Source organism: Ciona intestinalis, chromosome 8 (assembly GCF_000224145.3).
Source record: "Ciona intestinalis chromosome 8, KH, whole genome shotgun sequence".
NCBI lineage: Eukaryota > Metazoa > Chordata > Ascidiacea > Phlebobranchia > Cionidae > Ciona > Ciona intestinalis.
This window is the reverse complement of record NC_020173.2, coordinates 4686311-4704911: the sequence shown is the minus strand read 5'-3', so window position 1 is coordinate 4704911 and position 18601 is coordinate 4686311. Positions and strand designations below refer to the sequence as shown.

Genomic DNA, 18601 nt, shown 5'->3' with positions numbered 1-18601 from the left:
ACGAGAAAAAGAAATATCTTTGGCAAAACAACTTTAGAGTTGTAACACAGGTTTCCTTTAAACGTTGTATATAGTTCTTTTATAAATGCTTATTTTCTGTACCAATAATTTCCAATTTGGTCATTCACTTGGTAGTATGACACACAATGATACACACCACTCCACCTGGTTATAAGGTTTGTGAACTAAACGCTGTGCTAACAGTCTCATTTACATAATGCATCGTGGTCACTAATGGGTTATCTAAATTATAAGCCATACATAAAAAAATTCCCCAAAAAATATTCACCCACAAAGTAACATACATGGTAACTCATAAGGTGGCACGAGGTGTTAAACCCGTGTGATAAAGACTGTCGTTTTCTGGCCAGGAGAGAATAAAGTAAGTTACATTTATTCGTTTATTCATAATTTAAGAATACGCATTAATTACATTGTGGAATACCCCAACCCTGACAACATATAGATACAGATGTGTTGAATAAATAAACTTAACTTACTTTATTGTCGCGTGGCTGGAAAACGACTCTGTATTATAAGTGAGATATTTATAGTAGCTTACCATGTAGAGTTTGGTGGAAAACATTTTGCTTGGAAATTTAAACCAGAAAATTCATTGATTGCAGCACCCTTTATAAAAACAGGTAACTAATTATAGAAGGTAAAACTTAATAAAAAGTCTAACTATCCAAGAAATAATACTATAGAAGTTTATGCTGAGAGCTTGGGATCTAGTTAATAAACACTAATTGGGTGAATGTAACTTATTTATTTTCTCGTGGATGACAGCCGTTATTGAACAGGTGTCATTTTTCACACTACTTAACCAAACAGACTGAACAAAAAGTAACATTTTAAATAAAAACTTACTGTAAATGAGTAATGTGAGATGCTTAGATATTTAATCCAAGAAACCCATTTGAACATTGAGCCAACATTTATTGTAAGACTGTTAAAAAGCTAAAAAAAAATTGTTAGAGTATAATATTTAATGCAATTTATGCTTGGAAGTAGTAAAATTAAAAGTAGTTTAGGATGAATGAATGTAACTTGATAATCTGCCCTGGCAAGTCGAGACAACCATTATACCATGGGTGTTCATTTTCATTCACCACCCTGACCACTATACCGCTAATCAAGTGTAGGTAGTTAAAGCATCATTATATCACATATAACATAAATAGATATTTCTTTTACAACAGTCTTTATAATAGGATGTTCTCTCTTATACACCTTATGCTCGCTTAACAGGGGATAACCAATAACAACCACTGGGTTGGAGTAAAAGTTTCTTGCCCAAGAACAAATATATCAATATAAATACATATTTTATTCTAGTTTTAGTACCAACCAGCGAGAAAACGAAAGTGAGTGTGGTCACCAATGATGCAACTGAGCTATTTGAGAATGATGCAGAATAAAACAAAACAATAGAAGCGGCAGATAGAGAAATCAAAAGGCAAAATAAGAAGAAAATGAAAAAGGATGAAACATCAGCTTTTAAACCTGCAAACATAAATATTTATTAGTTTCAACCAGTTGTACATTGTGAAAAAAATAAGTTGTAAGATGACAACAGCACCTGTCAATAGCTCAATTCATTAAATCCTAATTAGAAGATATCAGTAAAAACATAAAAAAACAATTACCCACAGTGTTATATATATGCTGGGAATAGGTCTTAAACTTTGCTTAACTTCATTCAAATTGATCAATAACTTTCAATTAAAAATTTCTCTGTTGTGTAAGGTATGGATTTAATATACATCACAATGCGGCTCAAAAGTTTACCTCAATAAAAACCAGCTAACTTACCAACCATCCAGTATGCAATGACAGAGGTAAGTAATACACCAATTGTGTTTAGAGGTATAACAACTGCCAGAAGCTTTGCAAGAAAATATGAGATCACTCGATAGTATCCTGATATGTATTCATGGCTAAACAGAATTTAAAACATAATTAATTATTTATCTCCTTAATTACAATGACATAGTACACAGGTCATGTTAAATTAAAAGTGCAAGAGATTGGAATTAACAGAACAGCCACAGTCATTACAACATGCTAAAAACAATACAGAACACATACGAATGAAAGAAAATTCAATAAAAAGCGTGGCTGCAAAAATATTTAAAATGTTGTTTTGAAATTTTCTAAAAACTTATTTAAATTAAAAACAGTGTTTCCTTTTTTATAAAGTAAATAAGGATTTCATTGCTCAGTGTACAGAATTCATTAATATTAATAACATAACTATATTTACTTACACAAACAACGATCTTTCCTTAATAAATAAATCAGCAATTGCTGTGTTGTCAAACATTGCCTTCGTCAACATGAAGTACAAGACACCAAACCTAACATAAGACAAATTAAGGGTTGAGATTAATATATGGCATGCCAAGAGTTATAGCTTTGTATTATGTTTTAAAAAAAAAACAATCTTTAAAAGTAACAAAAAGAAACAATATTAAAGACTACTGCACACTTTGTATAATAACATAAAGACAATGAAAACACGCTTTTTCATACTTCCTATAAAGACCACTGCAGACTTTATATTTTTATACTTGAATTAGTTCACAAACATTGATTGCAAGTATCAAATGTTGAAGAATATTACCTGTTTTGAACTCCTATTGTTTGTGACATACCAATGTTAAAATAAAGAATTCCGAAAATAAGTCCCGATAATATGTTGATTGTTACCTGTAAATAAAATGGGTCTGGATTTATATTAAATAAACATAATATAATCTGATGTTTGCTATTTTCTTTCATTTTTAGTGTTGGCAATAAATTTCATCTGTTTGACTCACTGACGAGTTAGCATGCATGTAACTTTGTGGGTGATTGCTTTTATTTCTACCTGATCAACAATTTGAACAGCCCATTATTGATCAACTGGGTAAAGCAAAGCAATGCCCAAAAACAAACAACCTATGGTTGCAGCATCAAGTCCCAAACCCGTGATATATATAAACACATTCAAAGAAAAAAGTGTTAAAAATTCACGCTTACATTTGCAATAATAGCAGCTGGACTTCGAAACAAACCAACTAGTTCTCTTTGAAACAATTTCATGAACTGGTACATAGTAGATGTGGTGTATTCAGTATCATTTACTGTGCTTTTCATTTCAGACACTGGAAAGAAGTGTTTGTCATTTTACATCATATCTATAAAATTGCTTATTTTCTTCCAATTAAATGTAAATATGATTTTAGCTGTAAGTGTGTCTAACAGCTGTTGTTTTGTTGCTATCTTTTTTTTCGTTTAAAATAGTTCTAAATCTTTGCTACCGTAATCGAGGATACAAATAAAACTTATATTGTTATTATCTACAAATATCCTACAAGCTTATCTACAAACAAGTCACAAGCTTAGGCAGTGGTTGAAAAACTTACAAAAAAACGGATCAGCATTGATAGAGTCAAATATTTTATGTAAAGTGTCACACCCTTTAGTTTTTTAAATACAGGCATCTCTTAACTATAGGATACCATTTTTAAGACTTTACCCATTTTAAGGTGTTGTTACCTTAGTTATTCAGGTTTTTCTTAGATAGTAGAGAAAACTCACCATCTTTCTCTTTAATGTAAGAATCTTGTTGAATTGACTCTTTATAAAGTGAGGAAAGGTGTTCGGATAATGAGGATTTTCGACCTTCTGATTTTACATTGCTACCTGGAATTTAAAAAAAATATATATAAAAAACTTTAAAAAGTAAGCAACATGCTAGCTCACACAAAACAGGTATATGAAGTTATTTCAAAACACAGTAATTTAGGCATAGCACTAAAAAAAGGAAAAAATCTCCCAAAATAATCACCCACAAAGTCAAATACGTGGTAACTTGTAAGCTGGCACGAGGTGTATGAAACAGAACAGCCGTGTTATAATGAGTGTAGTTTCCCGCCCACGCGATTTGAATTTTACTTACCATTCCCATTACTTTTAAATGTAGGGGAATCACTGTTTATAACATCAAGTAAAAAGTCTGCTGGATTGTTATGTTCTTCACGAGTGTAACCTGTCAAAATCTTAACAGTTAATTATCACAGAAAAAACATTCCAAAATTCTAACAAAAAAACTTTTTGAATCAAAAGAGTTTTTCTAAAAAATATATGCTAAAAAACATAAATTTACATCTAACATTTAGTATTGACTGTAATATAGGTAGAAAGTGCACAATTTTAAAGATTGAGATCAGTGAAGTAACTCATATGATGAAATACTGCAATGTTTTCAACATCTGTTTTATATTTGCATATGTAGAAACCATACAACTGTGCAAACAGATATCTCGGACCTAAATCCCAAGTCCCATGACATGGATCATATACGACCTCACCCATAGAGAATAGAAATCTCAAAAGAATAGAAAAAGTAGAAATCAGAAAAGTCTCTCACCAATGCTTTCAAAGTAAGGCAGGACTTGTTGTTTAGGTCCTTGGTAAACCATATGTCCCTCCCCAAGCAATGTAAGAGTGTCAAAATGTTTAAATATGCTGTAACGAGGTTGATGGATTGAAAATATGACGGTGCAACCTTTTTGGCTTAATCTGTGAACAAAGTATTAGATAAGCTGTTACTTGTAACTTGGCAAGTTTATGTTAGTAATAGTAAATAGGTAAAAAGTAAAGTGTAATTTGCTTTATCCCACCATGGCCCCAAAACAATAGTCATTAAAACACAGGTGTTCTTCCATTTGTGCCAGCTTACTAGTCACCATGTATGTAACTTTGTGTGTGATGGTTTTTTTTGTATTATGTTTGGCTGATAATTTTGGACACCCCATTAGTGATCACTAGGTTGGAGCAATTGTCGTTAAGTATCTTGCACTAGAACACATACGCCTACAATAGTAAGATGGTACAAAGACACTAATACACAAAGCAAGCTGAGGATTCTCACTATCTATTTACAAAACAACCTCCACGTACTGTTTCAGTAGAAACATGACGGCATTAGCAGTGGAAGCATCCAACCCTGTGGTTGGTTCATCCAGGAAGAGAACAGTTGGAGCAGTGATGAGCTCCATCCCAATCGATGCTCTCTTCTTCTCTCCTCCCGATACTCCTCGGATCATCTCGTTCCCGATCTGAAAACCCAAAAATTTTTTTTTTAGTTTTTTTTATAACAAAAACAAAAGAAAAAAACTTGATAACGTTTTCGTTCGGCTCATCAAGACTTCATTATTTTTTATTATTTTATTACTGTAGAATGTATTTTTCAAATTTTATTTTGTTAATATTGTTTTATTAATGTTTTAATATGTATTTTTTTTTATTAAAAAAATTTGTTCATTAAACAAATTCTGGCCTAAATGATAGGTTCTGTGGTGCCATGCCATAGGACCTCATTCTTATAGAATAAGCAGGAAAATATAATGTCAAGTCAAAAAAGCTTTTTTTGAACTACAAAACAACATATACCTTAGTATCAGCACATGATGTTAGGTTAAGATCAACTAATATTTGATCAATTCTTTCTTGCTTTGATTGGTTTGAAACTGTTTGTGGTAAACGAAGATGAGCAGAAAACCAAAGATTTTCACGAACTGTCAATGTTGGCGTCACAATATCATTCTAAAAAACATGTTATAAGTTACATGGCAAAGAAACTGTATCATAATTTGCATATTGGTAGGAATGCTTTCGACAACGGATGTATATAGTTTATAATTTAATAGCCAGGTCGTGCTATAAAAGAATGGGGAAATATGGGACACTATTTCATTCTATTTTCTTGTCCCATTTGGTAATAAACAAAGAACAAAGAATTATAAAACTGTATTCTTATGACTCCTATAGACCGTTATTTATTGTTTAAAACAGGTCAAGGTATTTGGATATCATGTGCTAAAGTTTCCCGTCTCTCTCCACCCTACTATATGATATGTTATCAAATATTACTGATCCTTCAGGTAAAGTTTTCCTTAGGTATATATTGTTCGTGTTAGCATGACTGACAGATTGTTTTTCAAATCAAAATCCAATTATACACAGATCCAATATCAGCGGTATGCAGATAAGTGCACACACTAACAATTAGCTATGTAATCTACAATTAGTCTGTCACTCAAAGCTGTTATGTTGTCAGGAATGACGGTACGATTTTATTTTGGAATAATTATTTGGAATAGTTTAATTAATTTGAAAATTGATGTTTATAAAAGAAAAGATTTTAAAAGCATAGGTTTAATAAAAAATAAAAAAACTAAGTGTAAATGTTAATTTTTCTATAAGGGGCAAAAATATTTTGGGGATATTTTTATTGTAATGGGGCAAGTTGGGACAGAATTTTATAGAGTGCCACACTGTAGGAACTGTGCAATTTTTAACAGAGTTAGTGCTAACAATAAAAAAAATACAAAATATACTCGTTTTAATAAAATTACCAAAAAATACAAAATGAATTTAGATCATTAGTATGTCTTGTAGCAATGCATTACAATGAACTCGATTGTTTGTAAAATTTAATTAAATTTCAAGTGCAACTGCAATACAGAGTATTTATAGCAGTGCATAATTAAGCCAGCAATTCAGCGCACCTGTATTACATATCCACTTAAGCACTTGAAATTGGAAGGCAGAGTTTGGTTATTCAAAAGTACAGAACCTGTTAATCCAGTCTGATTTTTTCTTCCAGCCAACACGTCTAACAGCCTGTTAAACAACGTGTTTGGAAACCACAAGTTTATATTACCTCTATTTTGAAAACACAGCTGTATTTTGGAAATATGAAGAGAAAACCATAATCTGATAATTCAGGTCAACAGTTTGCTTTTTGATTGGTTGAATTTATTACATGAACATATAAGTATTAATATTGTTTTCTCACATTTTACACGATTTTGTCTTAAATTTGCCATATTTAATTGGATAAAATTATATTTTTTTATCTTGGTTTTCTCTTTATATTTTTTAATAAAATAAAATTGTTAATTTTGCTTTTCGTGTTTTTTTCAGATTTTTAGATTTAATTTATTGAAAATATTTTTGAATTGATATTTTTTAATAATACTAATAGAACCCGACTAATAATTCCTAGTCAAAATTTTAATTAAAAGTTATTTAAAGCTGATAAATATTAATAAATATTTATAAATTAACTCACGTAGTCTTGCCGCTGCCAGTGGGTCCCAATATTGCATTAAGACCAGGTTTCATTACTCCACTGTTGGAAATTAAATGTTATAAGATTTACCAGTTAATAGTTATATCAAAACAATAAATGGCGGAATTAAAAAGTTAAACAATTATTTTATGTTAAGATTAGATTTAATTAATTACAAAACAAAATGTTTTGCTACTATAAATAATAAATATAATATTTTCCTACTATAAGATAATCATATTGTTTTAGTTAAAGCATATTTATTTAATTACCTAATTAATATATTTTATATGTTTCTAATAATGAGCCTGCTATCAAATTATTTTTGTACTCAAAGACATACAAACACATGTGTCAATCAAAATGATTGACACCTATCATACAAATATGCAAATTACCTCAAATTATTCAAAATATTTTTCTGTCCTTTATTTCCACCAACACCCCTACCAGTATCCACATTGTATGAAATATCATGGAAACTTAAGACAGGGCCTCTAATTTCTTGTTTCTGCATTGTATCTATAGTAACTCGACATGAATCTGAATCTTCATAAGCTTCGTTTTTCACTCCACCGTTTCTCTGCCTTTCAAGCATGGTCTGCAAAAAAACACAGATTTAATAAAAAAGTCTTTAATATTTTCAACAATTTATCCGCATTTTTCAACTTTAAAGGTTTAAATATTTATTGTTTTAATAAAAGATATAACTGAATGAACGTAACTTGCTTTATCCTCGCGTGGCCGGAAAACGACAGTTGCTACAACACGACGGGTGTTCTATTTTATATACCTGGTGCTAGCTTACGAGTTACCACGTATCTTGCTTAGTGGGTATATTTTAACTTCATGGGTTTAAATATTTATTGTTTTAATAAACGTTACACATGTTATGCTTTTAAGTTCGCTAAACTGATGTCGTTAAAAACTCTAATAAAACAAGTATTTCACAGCGGTATAATACAAAAGAGTAGTAAAAGCCTAACGTTTTAATGAAAGTGAACTTCGTACCTTTTAAAGTCTCGTAATCTTCCTGAAATCTTTTATCAGTTGATCCATTAACTTCATAAATGATCAGCCCGTCGCGAATCTGCTTCTTATAAACTGAACCCAATGGAATGTCGGAAGTCGGCCATGGTGTTGCGACTTCACACCAAAACAAACCATTTTTTCAAGTACCTTAACGAAGGCCAAAAATATCAATCATTATATTTAAATCTATTGCCCCGGGCAAGCAGAGCGGTGTAATTAACTTCGTTGCGAAATCTGGGTTAAATTTGGAACATTTTTCGTTTTTAAGCTAAATGTTCATCGGCCACAACAGCACGAGTTGTATTCCACTCAAAATAAACAAAACATTTTTCAGGCCTTAACCAACGTCCGTAACATGCCGCAACGGGGAAAATATATAAACATATGTGTGACACGAAGCACGTATGTACCAAGCAACAATGTACAATGTCCATCACGCCAAAACTAAAGCAAACAACATGTTTTAGTAATTTTTAATGATTGTTTACAAAATCCTTTAAAGCCATGAAAAATCATTATTTCTTAAAAATATTCGCGCAATCAAAGTATTTTTCCGTGCAAAATAAAATCTTGCCAATTTTTTTTACAAAACCGTAAACCGCTAATTCCTGTCAGACAAGTCTAAGCAATTACTTCTTGGTAAATTTCCGCCGTCCTGCAAATCGAATAGTTTATCTGGTCGAAATAGTGTATATTACCAGCTTATCCGAGATAATACGCGGATCAGTTGCTCAAAACGAAAAACTTTTTTTGTACGAAAATTTGTTTCGTCAATTTAGTAGTTCTCATAAACCTAACCGCTGAGTAAAACCTGCATTTAAAACAGAGACAAATTAATGCGTTCTTTCCTATTCTAGTGTAAACTCTCCGCGAGTTCGGAGACTCAACAAAAGGTTAAGCGAACTCTCACTCGTTATCGCTACCGGGGAATACCCGTCAGGTCACTTGCCCTGCCGAGTTCATAACCATGAGATTCTTAAGTGGTTTGTCAGACATAGCAGCGTCACATTCGATTGAATGAACTTAGTAGGTCAAATTCTTTGCTGATTAGACAGAATTTTTGTATTTTTAATAACGCAGCATTTTTGTGGGATTATAAAATATAAAAGTTGCAATTTATTTTTCGAAATTTGCATGGCAACTGAAATTGGTTTATTATTATTAATAATTTTGAAATGCCAATAAAATAAGATACTTTTTCTAAGCACTAATAAAAGTACAGTGGCTATACCTTTGCCTTTACGGCATTGTATCCGAATTTGGGTAAGGACACGTTTGATTGAAAAGATAAATCGAGACGTGAGATTTTTCCGAGAATTGATAGCGAACATTTTTCGAAAGCAGCTTATAACCTACGATTGCACGATTTTAGACCACAAATTTGAATATAAAATTTGAATATAGGAACGGAGTTTGTTTTGTAATTATGTTCTAATTTGCGTGTAACCACAGAAAACAATTAATTGCGGGAAATACGCAGTTAATATGAAAAGGCAATTACGTATCATTTAAAAATATTTGAAAATTACAATGCGAAATACCGCGACTGCAATTTAATGCTTTAATTGAAATAACAATTTAATGTAGGCGAGACTGCTTCTATTATTACTGCACCTTGAACAGCGTTTTTGGATTGAATTTTAAGTGCATTTGGAAATAATTATTTTAAAAGTGCTGTTGGCGTTGATTTATATACAAACTGTTAGTATATTTTGAGCGATTGAGAATATAAATATACATTTCTCAATTTGCAGCTGTGTGTTCTTCCACCATATATACCAACTGTTACCTTATAAATTATACACCGCACGTTGTATACTCTTTCTGCGTCGCGAGGCTACAGAATTCGTTGTTTAGTACCAAATGGGACGAGGAAAGTGAGTGAAAACTCATTTTACACCACCCTACAATATATGTACGCACACATTATACCCGAGTTATAACAACGGCTTGTGAAAAGTTTAAAAACAAAATGGAGTTCATCGTAAACTACTCAGAATCAAATGTTCCAATTTGATATGCAACGTAGCGTCAATAAAATATATAACTGTATCAACCAATCGGATAAAACGTTGCCGCAATTTTTTCCACGTCCGGTTTTATCGAAACGGATCTGATGACGAATGAACGTGAATAAAATATTCACGTTTATGGGTAGAAAAGAGATTCCTCAGGCCGCGCAAGAGCATGCCGTTTTGTTTGTGTTTGTTTAGATTTCCCGATATTTTGTATTAAAACGTGAACAGCAAACCCGAATTTTTGTCTAAATCGTGATGCTACCTCTGCCAAAACTGGGATGGGCAAGGTTCCTGTTTATTCCTTATCTTGGCCGACTCGAGAGAACGTTGCGGTGGCGAGCAAGTGAAAAAAGCTGCTTTGGTTTGCGTAAACAGACAGTTGTTTGGGTTCCGATGTGTTTATTCTAACACGGTGAACTCGAAAATTTCTTGTGAACTCGAATTTTGAGGATTCTCCTCGACTGACAGGGTCACCGCACCAATGAGTTCACATGAACCTAACACGAGTTCAGTTATACACGTTGATCGATACGTAAACAACCAGTTCAAATCAGCAGAGCGGATATACGTCACCACATGCTCTCGCGCCGTTTTTTACCCGAAAAAAATTTAAGGCAAATAATTTTTTTTATGCAATAAATAATGTCCACCTTTTATTAAAAAAGGAAAAATATTTTTTATAAAAAAATATTTCTTAACCTAAACAAATATCTTTGCGCTATTGATGTAAAGTTCCCAAAGAAAAAATATTTTTTGTTGAACTTACCTTTGATTTCAATAAACCATGGAAATTCCTACCGACAGTAGATAGAAGGGCAAGCCGTGAATTAAGTAACTTTGCACTGGTTCATTTCGTCTGATTGAAATCGACCGTTTCAAGTCTACATGAACTCGACTGTGGGCGGTGAACTCACTGCGAGTTCATGAGGTCCTCAGTTCGGCTGCAAGAGAGAGAGTGTGTGACGTCACAGGGGCTTTTCCGGTGGAAAATAAACACTGGAGTCGGATTTCCAGGTCGCAGAGAACGGAGTTCATTCGTGGCGTCAGATGTGTGGAATCTGTATTGTAGTAATGCGTTGAAAAGGCATGAAGTGAAAATGTGAAAGGTTTTGCATGCTTTAGTTTATTAAAAAAGTGTAAATTCTATGTGAGTATATCAATCTTTTTGATCAGTTTCAATGCAAACATGACAGCCAATATTTTGATACGATAATTTTTCATCCCAAATTTTACATTACACAACCGTACCATACATATATAGGCTGTCGTGTTGATGTAAACATATACGCTGTTCATATATTAGAACAAACAAAACCGGTACCTGTCGTTTTCAGCATCGGCGGAGCCAGGCCAAGTTTGCGGTTGCGGGTTGTACCTGCTCGTGTGTAATGACCACGAACCCGTCTTACTTTTGGTTCAGGTCAAATTGTGAAGAGTTCACGCGACCTACGTCTGGTGTTTATCGCCTTTTATGTCCGCCAATAGTTTAATAGGAGAGAACGAATGTTAACTGGGCCAGATTTATAAAACGAAGGTCACGAATTTACGAGTTCATTTAGACTCAAAACGAGAAAGTTCACTGCAATGTAGACTGAACCGCGAGACTTTTGGTTTGGGATCAGTTTTTTGATCAGGTATACCAGCAGTCTTAAACAATTTTTTAGGCTTAGTTTTTAATTTATGCGATTTAAAACTATTTTATTTTGCTCAGTAAAACCAACGTTTTTACATAGAGAGTCCTTCGTATCGAAAAGAAGTATCATTTAAAACTTGGATTTATTTCCGGAATGGATGTGGTTCAACCGTATCCACTCGTTACATGTCTCTAGTGCTGCTTCTTTTGCACAAGACAACTAACTGGAATTGCTTCAACCGTTATCAGCCACAGAAAGAAAAATATTCAACTAAAGAAATCGCACCTGACAACTCGTAAGCGGGCAGAACGAAATAAGACACCCATGTTATAACTTCTGAAGTTGGCCTGCTACGTGGAAATGAAAAAAAATCATTCAATTATAAAAAAATGCATCGAATTGCAAATGAAACAACAAGAAAATGTATTTTCATATCAGAAACAATAAACAATGAGTAACATTAATATGTTCGATATTTCCAGCAACAAATTAAACTGCCAAGTGTAATGTTAATAATAGCTTCTCCTTTGCTGTCGTACATTGTTAGTATTTTGTAATAGGATTGGAATACAAAAATACTGAAGGAAAAAGTATCGACGTTTTTAACAGAAGAAATAGTTCTCTGAAACAGATTGCAACAGAATAGAGGCGTAGTGATAAGCTAATGAGCCGTGGACGGGAAGTGCAAGTAATAAATATTATAATTTATTGCTTTGAAATTTGTCAGAAATAGATAAAGGCGGTTCGTACTCGTATTAAGCCTTGTGTGGTATGAACGGCTTGGACAGAAATCTAACGTATTTTGGCTTAAAGTGAAAAATGGTAGATCCACAATGAAGAAAAGTAAGTTGCATAAAGAAGATGAAATAGATATATATTACGTGGGGTAAGATGGAATTCTGTAAGCACTTTTAATCCATTATTTTTTTGAACAGTCAACAACACTTTTTTAGAGTCGTGATGATGCGGTTATATATTTATGTTAATATTCTTTGTTTACTACCTAATGGGAGAAGAAAAGAGAACGTATGTCCCATCTTACCCCAACCTACTATACCCAACATTGGCTTGAGAAAAAGAGTTTGCGTATATTCTACACAGAGGCAACGACAGCGGCTTTGCGTAAATTACAGCAAGCCAAAAAAAAATAAAAAAACAGCTATACACCCTACTTCGTCTTTGCTTGCATTTAAATATTAATATTACAACATTAGTTCCAGTAGAAAAACATTAGTCATACACGCCTTATTCTACCATAAGTGTGATTAAGTCATAGTTTTAGTGCGCGTAAGTTGTATGTATGTAAGTGTGAGCATTCCTACTGTAATACATGAGAGAGCGACCACGTTTACCCACTGGTCCCAATCTGCTATTGTGACAACACCTGCAGAATCCACGCTTCCAATTCCAAGTCTTGATGACAGAAATTCTTCTCCAGTTATTGAGTAACTGTATGGATAGTTAGTTGATTTAAATGTAACTTGATTAACTTCCCATGTCAGGGCAACGCAGACATTATAACAAGGGTGTTCTGTTTCATACACCTCGTGCCGCTTACCAGTTACCACGTATGTAACTTTACAGTTAACTGTGTTTCAATTTTTTGTAAGGCTGACAATTTGGCCTAGCTATTAGTGACCACTGGGTTGGAGCAGTTGTCGTTAAGTGTGTTGTCCAAAAACACCTACGACCACGTGGTAGCAGTGACAAGCCTTAAAATATCCAAAAAGATAAACAAACCATGTCAAATTTCCCTGTGTTGAGATATCTAAACCAAATGACCCAGCTTCTTGTAAAGCAGATGCGGGTAGCCTGGTTGAGTTACGTGGTGCACAAGATATGAAGAGGGAATTACGGAACTCATTCACACACAAACCCTGGGTTAAAAGGGAGAGAATTAAATTTTATATTTTTTGTAAATGTGCGGAGCATTGGTTGGCAACTTTTTATTATCATTATTTTTTACACCATTTGAAAAGAAATTGTAGCCTAAAAAATACCAGACTACCAGTATTGAAACACATTTCAGTTATTATCCTGGTTAAAATATAAAAGACGATATGACTGATATGAAGTATTCATCATACGAATGTTTTATACATAATTTCTCTTTGCTTTAACATTGAAAAAAGTGTTGCCTAATATTAAATATTATGCAAAGTCAACTCACCGAGAAAGCATATTGCGCAACACTGAGATATTTGATCCACGCCAGCCATGGTAGAATTGTGTCAACGTTAACCAGCAAACCAGCGAACAACTGGAAAAATATAAATGGGTATTCTGGGGGGAAATGATAATTTCAAGCATTACAGGCGTTTGAAACTTTTTTAAATGTATTAAGTAAGACTTGGCCAAATGTGGAAAATAATCTGGAAATGCTTAAAAATCAAACAAAGTCTTTAATACACTGTATTAATTCAAAATTTCAAAAAAGTTGTTCCATAGCTACTCCTACTAGCTACTGTATTTTGGTAACAAATACTGTTGTATACAAGTAAAAAAATCTAAAAAATTGGAAAAATACCAAAAACATTTTGAACTTACAATTGAGAAAACGAAAGTGAGAGAAATAAAGATGCTCGCCACGGCAAAGCTGTTGAAAGTGGCCGAGAAAAAGAGAGCAATTGATACAGCAGCATAGCCAGTGAGTAGAACCATCAGTAAGAATGTGAAGAATGATCCAGGGTCAGCTTTTAAACCTGGGGTGGGGAGTTAGGGTTTAGTTTCATTTTGTGTGAAAATTAATATCTTAAAAACTAAAAAAAATTTAAGTTAGGAGCTACAATTGTGGGTGCGTGTCTTTGGGCCAGATACTTAACACCAACCGCCCAAACCCACTGGTCACTAATAGGTTTTCCAAATTGACAGCCAAACAGAAAAAGAATTCCTCGTAAGCTGGGAAGTTGTGTATGAAACAGAACATTTGTGTAATAAGATTATCGTTTTCCGACCACACAAGGATTAAGCAAGTTACTTTCATTCATTATTCAAACACATGATGTGTGAAATAACTTACCAACCATCCAGTAAGTTACTGAGCAAAAAATGATCGGGGCAATCGTGCGCATTGGAATCAAATCAGCCACAAGTTTGGAGAGGAAATACGCGATCACCCGATAATAACCCGACACATACTCATGCCTGGTGGAAAGTAGTGTTAGTTTTTCATGTGTTTTTTCCACTTACCAAATTAGTTTTTTTGTGGAATATTTTTCTACTGAACAAAATTAGTTGACTACTGTGCCATTGTGGATACTGCTTTGAAATTCCGTGCTACAAAGATTTTAGCATCGCATGTAACAATTTATTAAAATTTCGTTGTGTAGAAATGTTTACTTGAAAAAAACTGTGAAGTTTTTTGATTGCAGAATCGTGGGCTTTGGTAGTAAACTAACATTTTTTTCACAACAGTAATTTTGCCAGTTAACAACGTAACATTTCCTACAGTTTTATAAAAGGTAAAGCCACTGTGATTTAAAATCCAAGAATTATGAAACAACTTGCAATATGATAAGTCATCAGGCAAATTTTTTAAGTAAAAGATCAAAATTGGAAAATTGTCACAAGGTACTTACACAAAAATATCTTTTTCTTTGACAAACACCTCGATAGCGCTAATGCATCCGAATAATAAATTGGTTGTAATGAAAAAGAGAACTCCAAACCTGTTTCAAATTATAATCAGTAAACTTTAGAACTAATGGGTTAGATTTGTTGCGTAAGAATGCACGTCTAGCTAGCCTTGCCCCCTGAATTTAATGGATCAAATAAAACTTATTAAAAAACAAGAATTGAAGAGTTTTTTATACTCAATGCTATTAAATGTAGTCTTACAAAGGTGTTTTAATAATTAAAATACCTGTTTTGTGTGCCAGTGTCTGGTGTATCGTCTACTTGGTAATACAGTAATCCAAACACCACACCAACTATCAAGTTAAGAACCAACTGCAACATAAACATAATGTTAATAACTTGAAAATTGACAGCAATGTAGTAGTGTTACTAATGGGTTGCACAAATTATCAGTCAGACATAAAGACCAAATTTAAAATAAATCCCTAAAAATAATCATCCACAAAGTTACATGAGTGGTAACTCAAAAGCAAGCACGAGGTGTATAAAACAGAACACCTGCTGCTCATCACGCGAAGGTAAATAAGTTAAATTTATTCAAGCATTGCTATGAAAAAAATAGCAACCCATCTCAACTCCACCTAATCAACCACAAATGTGTTATTCATACAACAGATTATATAACAACAACATAGACTAACAACAGATGTACTTACATTACCAACAGAAGCAAGGGGATTACGAATCACATTTTTTGCTGCTCTTTGTGAAAGAATAGCGAACTGGTAATAAAATGGTGTTGCATATTGGCTTGTTCCTTCGAATGCTACTTTTTTCTTTGCTCCTGCAAAAATTTATAACCACATTTTTTACAATATAAATATATAGAAATATTTTTTAAAAAAATTGATTAAAATTTAAAATAATATAATTGTGAATGGTCTATATAGGTTCAATGTTATATATTTTAAAATTTTATAAGTACTTTGAATAAAAAACACAAACATTTTAAATGTAAAAATGTGATTGTTTTAAAACCTTGAAACTTGGTAAATATTTCGTCCAATTCTACTTTGGTGTCGTTGTATATTTCAGAAGTTGCAAACTTTTCCGATAATTGTTCAGCCATGCTTTTGCTCGTCTCGTCTGTCATTTCTTCAATGTCTGGAAATTTTGTGTTGGTTATTATAAAAAATATTTTTAAAAGCAATTTTGTTGTATTACTGTACTAACAAATATTGAAAACTAGAAAAATTCATAATTGTGTTTTGTGGTTAGTTTTTACTTTAAATTCTGTTAAAGTATAATATACACCAAAAACATGCACATAAAAAAATGCACACTGCAAAATGGAAGACACAGTATATTGTGCCAGAAACACCAACAAAACGGGTGTATTAAAGGTGATAACACAATAAAACACGGCACAACACAGCAAACATGGAAAGTAAAAAACGTGCCAATACGATCTGGGCTCACCAGAATCTAAAGCTTTAGATTGAGCAGGATTAGCAGCTGTGTGAAACAGGTTAGGAAGCAAATATGCAAAAATGGGGTAACACATTGGTATATATGTCATTTCCATATGATATGAGTGTCATGTGTTATGTGTTATGTGTTCCTGACATATATAGGTTAGTTCTGGTTACGAACATTTTCAAAGCAGTCAAAAATATTAGAGCACAGGATTTCTTTGAAGGTTAGAATTCAAACAACCAATAATTTGCACCATTTTATCTGGCACTTGCAAAGCAACTAAATATATACATATATATATATATATAAATTAAAATGAACATAAAATGTAAAAAAAAGATATATAAACCAGGACAAAAAATATTCTTAGCTTACCAGTAGACTCAATATTGTTAGATAAAGCTGTGGAATCTCCATTTATAACATCGAGGAAAAAATCGGCGGGATTGTTGTGTTCCTCACAATGGTAACCTGCCAAGAATGTTGTTAGTTTGCGCGATAAGTGATTACATTTTGTAAATTGGAGAAAATTTGCACTTTTTGATAAACTATGGTTTGTGATGAAAATAATGAATGGTTTTGGTTGCTTTTATTGTAACGTTGTGGTTACGAAAATGTCAAATATTGCTATCAGGAGTTAAATTAAAGTCTTAACGAAATTCAGCGGTACTGTGATACAAAATGTATAGATTGTACTACACTACACATACTATAGTATAATCTTTCATGTTATGTATGTTAATACATTGGAAAAATATTATTCAAATAATAAAGTTTCTCTAAAAAGGGGAACACAACACATTCATGTGTTCAGTAGGTTATACATTTTTCTTTACAAATTTAAAATTCCCTGAAACCTAATGCAAACAAATACCAGCAAAAAACATTTCTAAATATAAATTATTGATTTACCAATATTTACATATATAAGAACATATTTAGACATACCAAGTGCATCAAAATGTGGAAGTACTTTATCATTAGGCCCATGGTATATAAGTCTGCCAAGTGATAAGAGCGTCAAAGTATCAAACTGTCGAAATATACTATATCTTGGTTGGTGGATTGACAGAATGATGGTTCGGCCTTTGTTTCCAAGTCTACACAAATATAAATAATGTTAGTGGTTTCACTCATGTCATGTGTAGCCTTTGGCAATAGGAGTATATACTAAGCACACAACAAATATATAATATATAGTGGGGTGGGGAAAGATGGGACACCTTTTTACTCTATTTTCTCGTCCCATTTAGTAGTGAACAAAGAACATTCCAGGAATTGTAAATTCTTGTCCTCGCGACTTTCATCACCCGTTGTTAATTGTTTACAACACGATTGGATATTATGTGGTAAAAGTGTCCCGTCTTACCCCATCATACTATACTCTTACAGAATATGACCCATAGGCCAAATTAAGCTCATCATAATTTTTGATATAGTCTACTAGATATTGTTAGCAATAATGTTAATCTCTCAAGACCGCTGTATATTTATAAAAAATAAGTTTGAAGATCCAGAAACTTTTGCATATTTAAATAAAAATAAAAACGAGATAATAACCTTTTCAGTAGAAACATGACGGCATTAGCAGTGGAAGCATCCAACCCTGTGGTTGGTTCATCTAGGAAGAGAACAGTTGGAGCAGTGATGAGCTCCATCCCAATCGATGCTCTCTTCTTCTCTCCTCCCGATACTCTTCGGATCATCTCGTTTTCGATCTAGAAACCAAACTTTATCAT

General features: G+C 32.9%; 1 protein-coding gene, 1 long non-coding RNA gene and 1 other non-coding gene across 10 annotated transcripts in view; 1 reads left to right on the top strand and 2 right to left on the bottom strand.

Annotated features, from left to right (window-relative positions):
• The window catches only part of LOC100180568 (ATP-binding cassette sub-family G member 2), a 9482-nt gene extending 1204 nt beyond the window's left edge, over positions 1-8278 (bottom strand). Inside the window, exons 1-16 of one of the 2 annotated variants that reach the window (XM_002125385.3) lie at positions 8138-8278; positions 7525-7727; positions 7127-7186; positions 6561-6675; positions 5443-5595; positions 4951-5108; positions 4418-4569; positions 3947-4036; positions 3586-3690; positions 3025-3149; positions 2627-2712; positions 2271-2360; positions 1816-1940; positions 1352-1506; positions 871-960; positions 563-630 (exon numbers count right to left, since the gene is read on the bottom strand). In XM_002125385.3, coding sequence (XP_002125421.1) covers positions 563-630; positions 871-960; positions 1352-1506; positions 1816-1940; positions 2271-2360; positions 2627-2712; positions 3025-3149; positions 3586-3690; positions 3947-4036; positions 4418-4569; positions 4951-5108; positions 5443-5595; positions 6561-6675; positions 7127-7186; positions 7525-7724 — 1772 coding nt within the window. In that variant the 5' untranslated portion in view covers positions 7725-7727; positions 8138-8278. Of the gene's footprint in view, positions 1-562; positions 631-870; positions 961-1351; positions 1507-1815; positions 1941-2270; positions 2361-2626; positions 2713-3024; positions 3150-3585; positions 3691-3946; positions 4037-4417; positions 4570-4950; positions 5109-5442; positions 5596-6560; positions 6676-7126; positions 7187-7524; positions 7728-7919; positions 7938-8137 lie in introns of those variants that run through there. The other variant, XM_026835627.1, reaches the window with a different exon arrangement.
• A 3166-nt stretch (positions 8279-11444) lies between these two features.
• On the top strand, positions 11445-12389 carry LOC104265916. The gene is made up of 2 exons (XR_717348.3): positions 11445-11810; positions 11910-12389. It is a non-coding gene; the product is annotated as an uncharacterized LOC104265916 (long non-coding RNA).
• The window catches only part of LOC100179855, a 13072-nt gene continuing 6687 nt past the window's right edge, over positions 12217-18601 (bottom strand). For 2 of the 7 annotated variants that reach the window (XR_001974853.2, XR_001974855.2), the window contains 13 exons: positions 18423-18580; positions 17811-17962; positions 17238-17333; positions 16866-16901; positions 16425-16550; positions 16103-16230; positions 15673-15758; positions 15389-15478; positions 14830-14954; positions 14358-14512; positions 13981-14070; positions 13551-13687; positions 12217-13259 (listed from right to left, as the gene is read on the bottom strand). This is a non-coding gene — a transcript (ATP-binding cassette sub-family G member 2). The remainder of the gene's footprint in view (positions 13260-13550; positions 13688-13980; positions 14071-14357; positions 14513-14829; positions 14955-15388; positions 15479-15672; positions 15759-16102; positions 16231-16424; positions 16551-16865; positions 16902-17237; positions 17334-17810; positions 17963-18422; positions 18581-18601) is intronic. The other 5 variants (XR_003396115.1, XR_003396117.1, XR_003396116.1 and 2 more) reach the window with 3 other exon arrangements.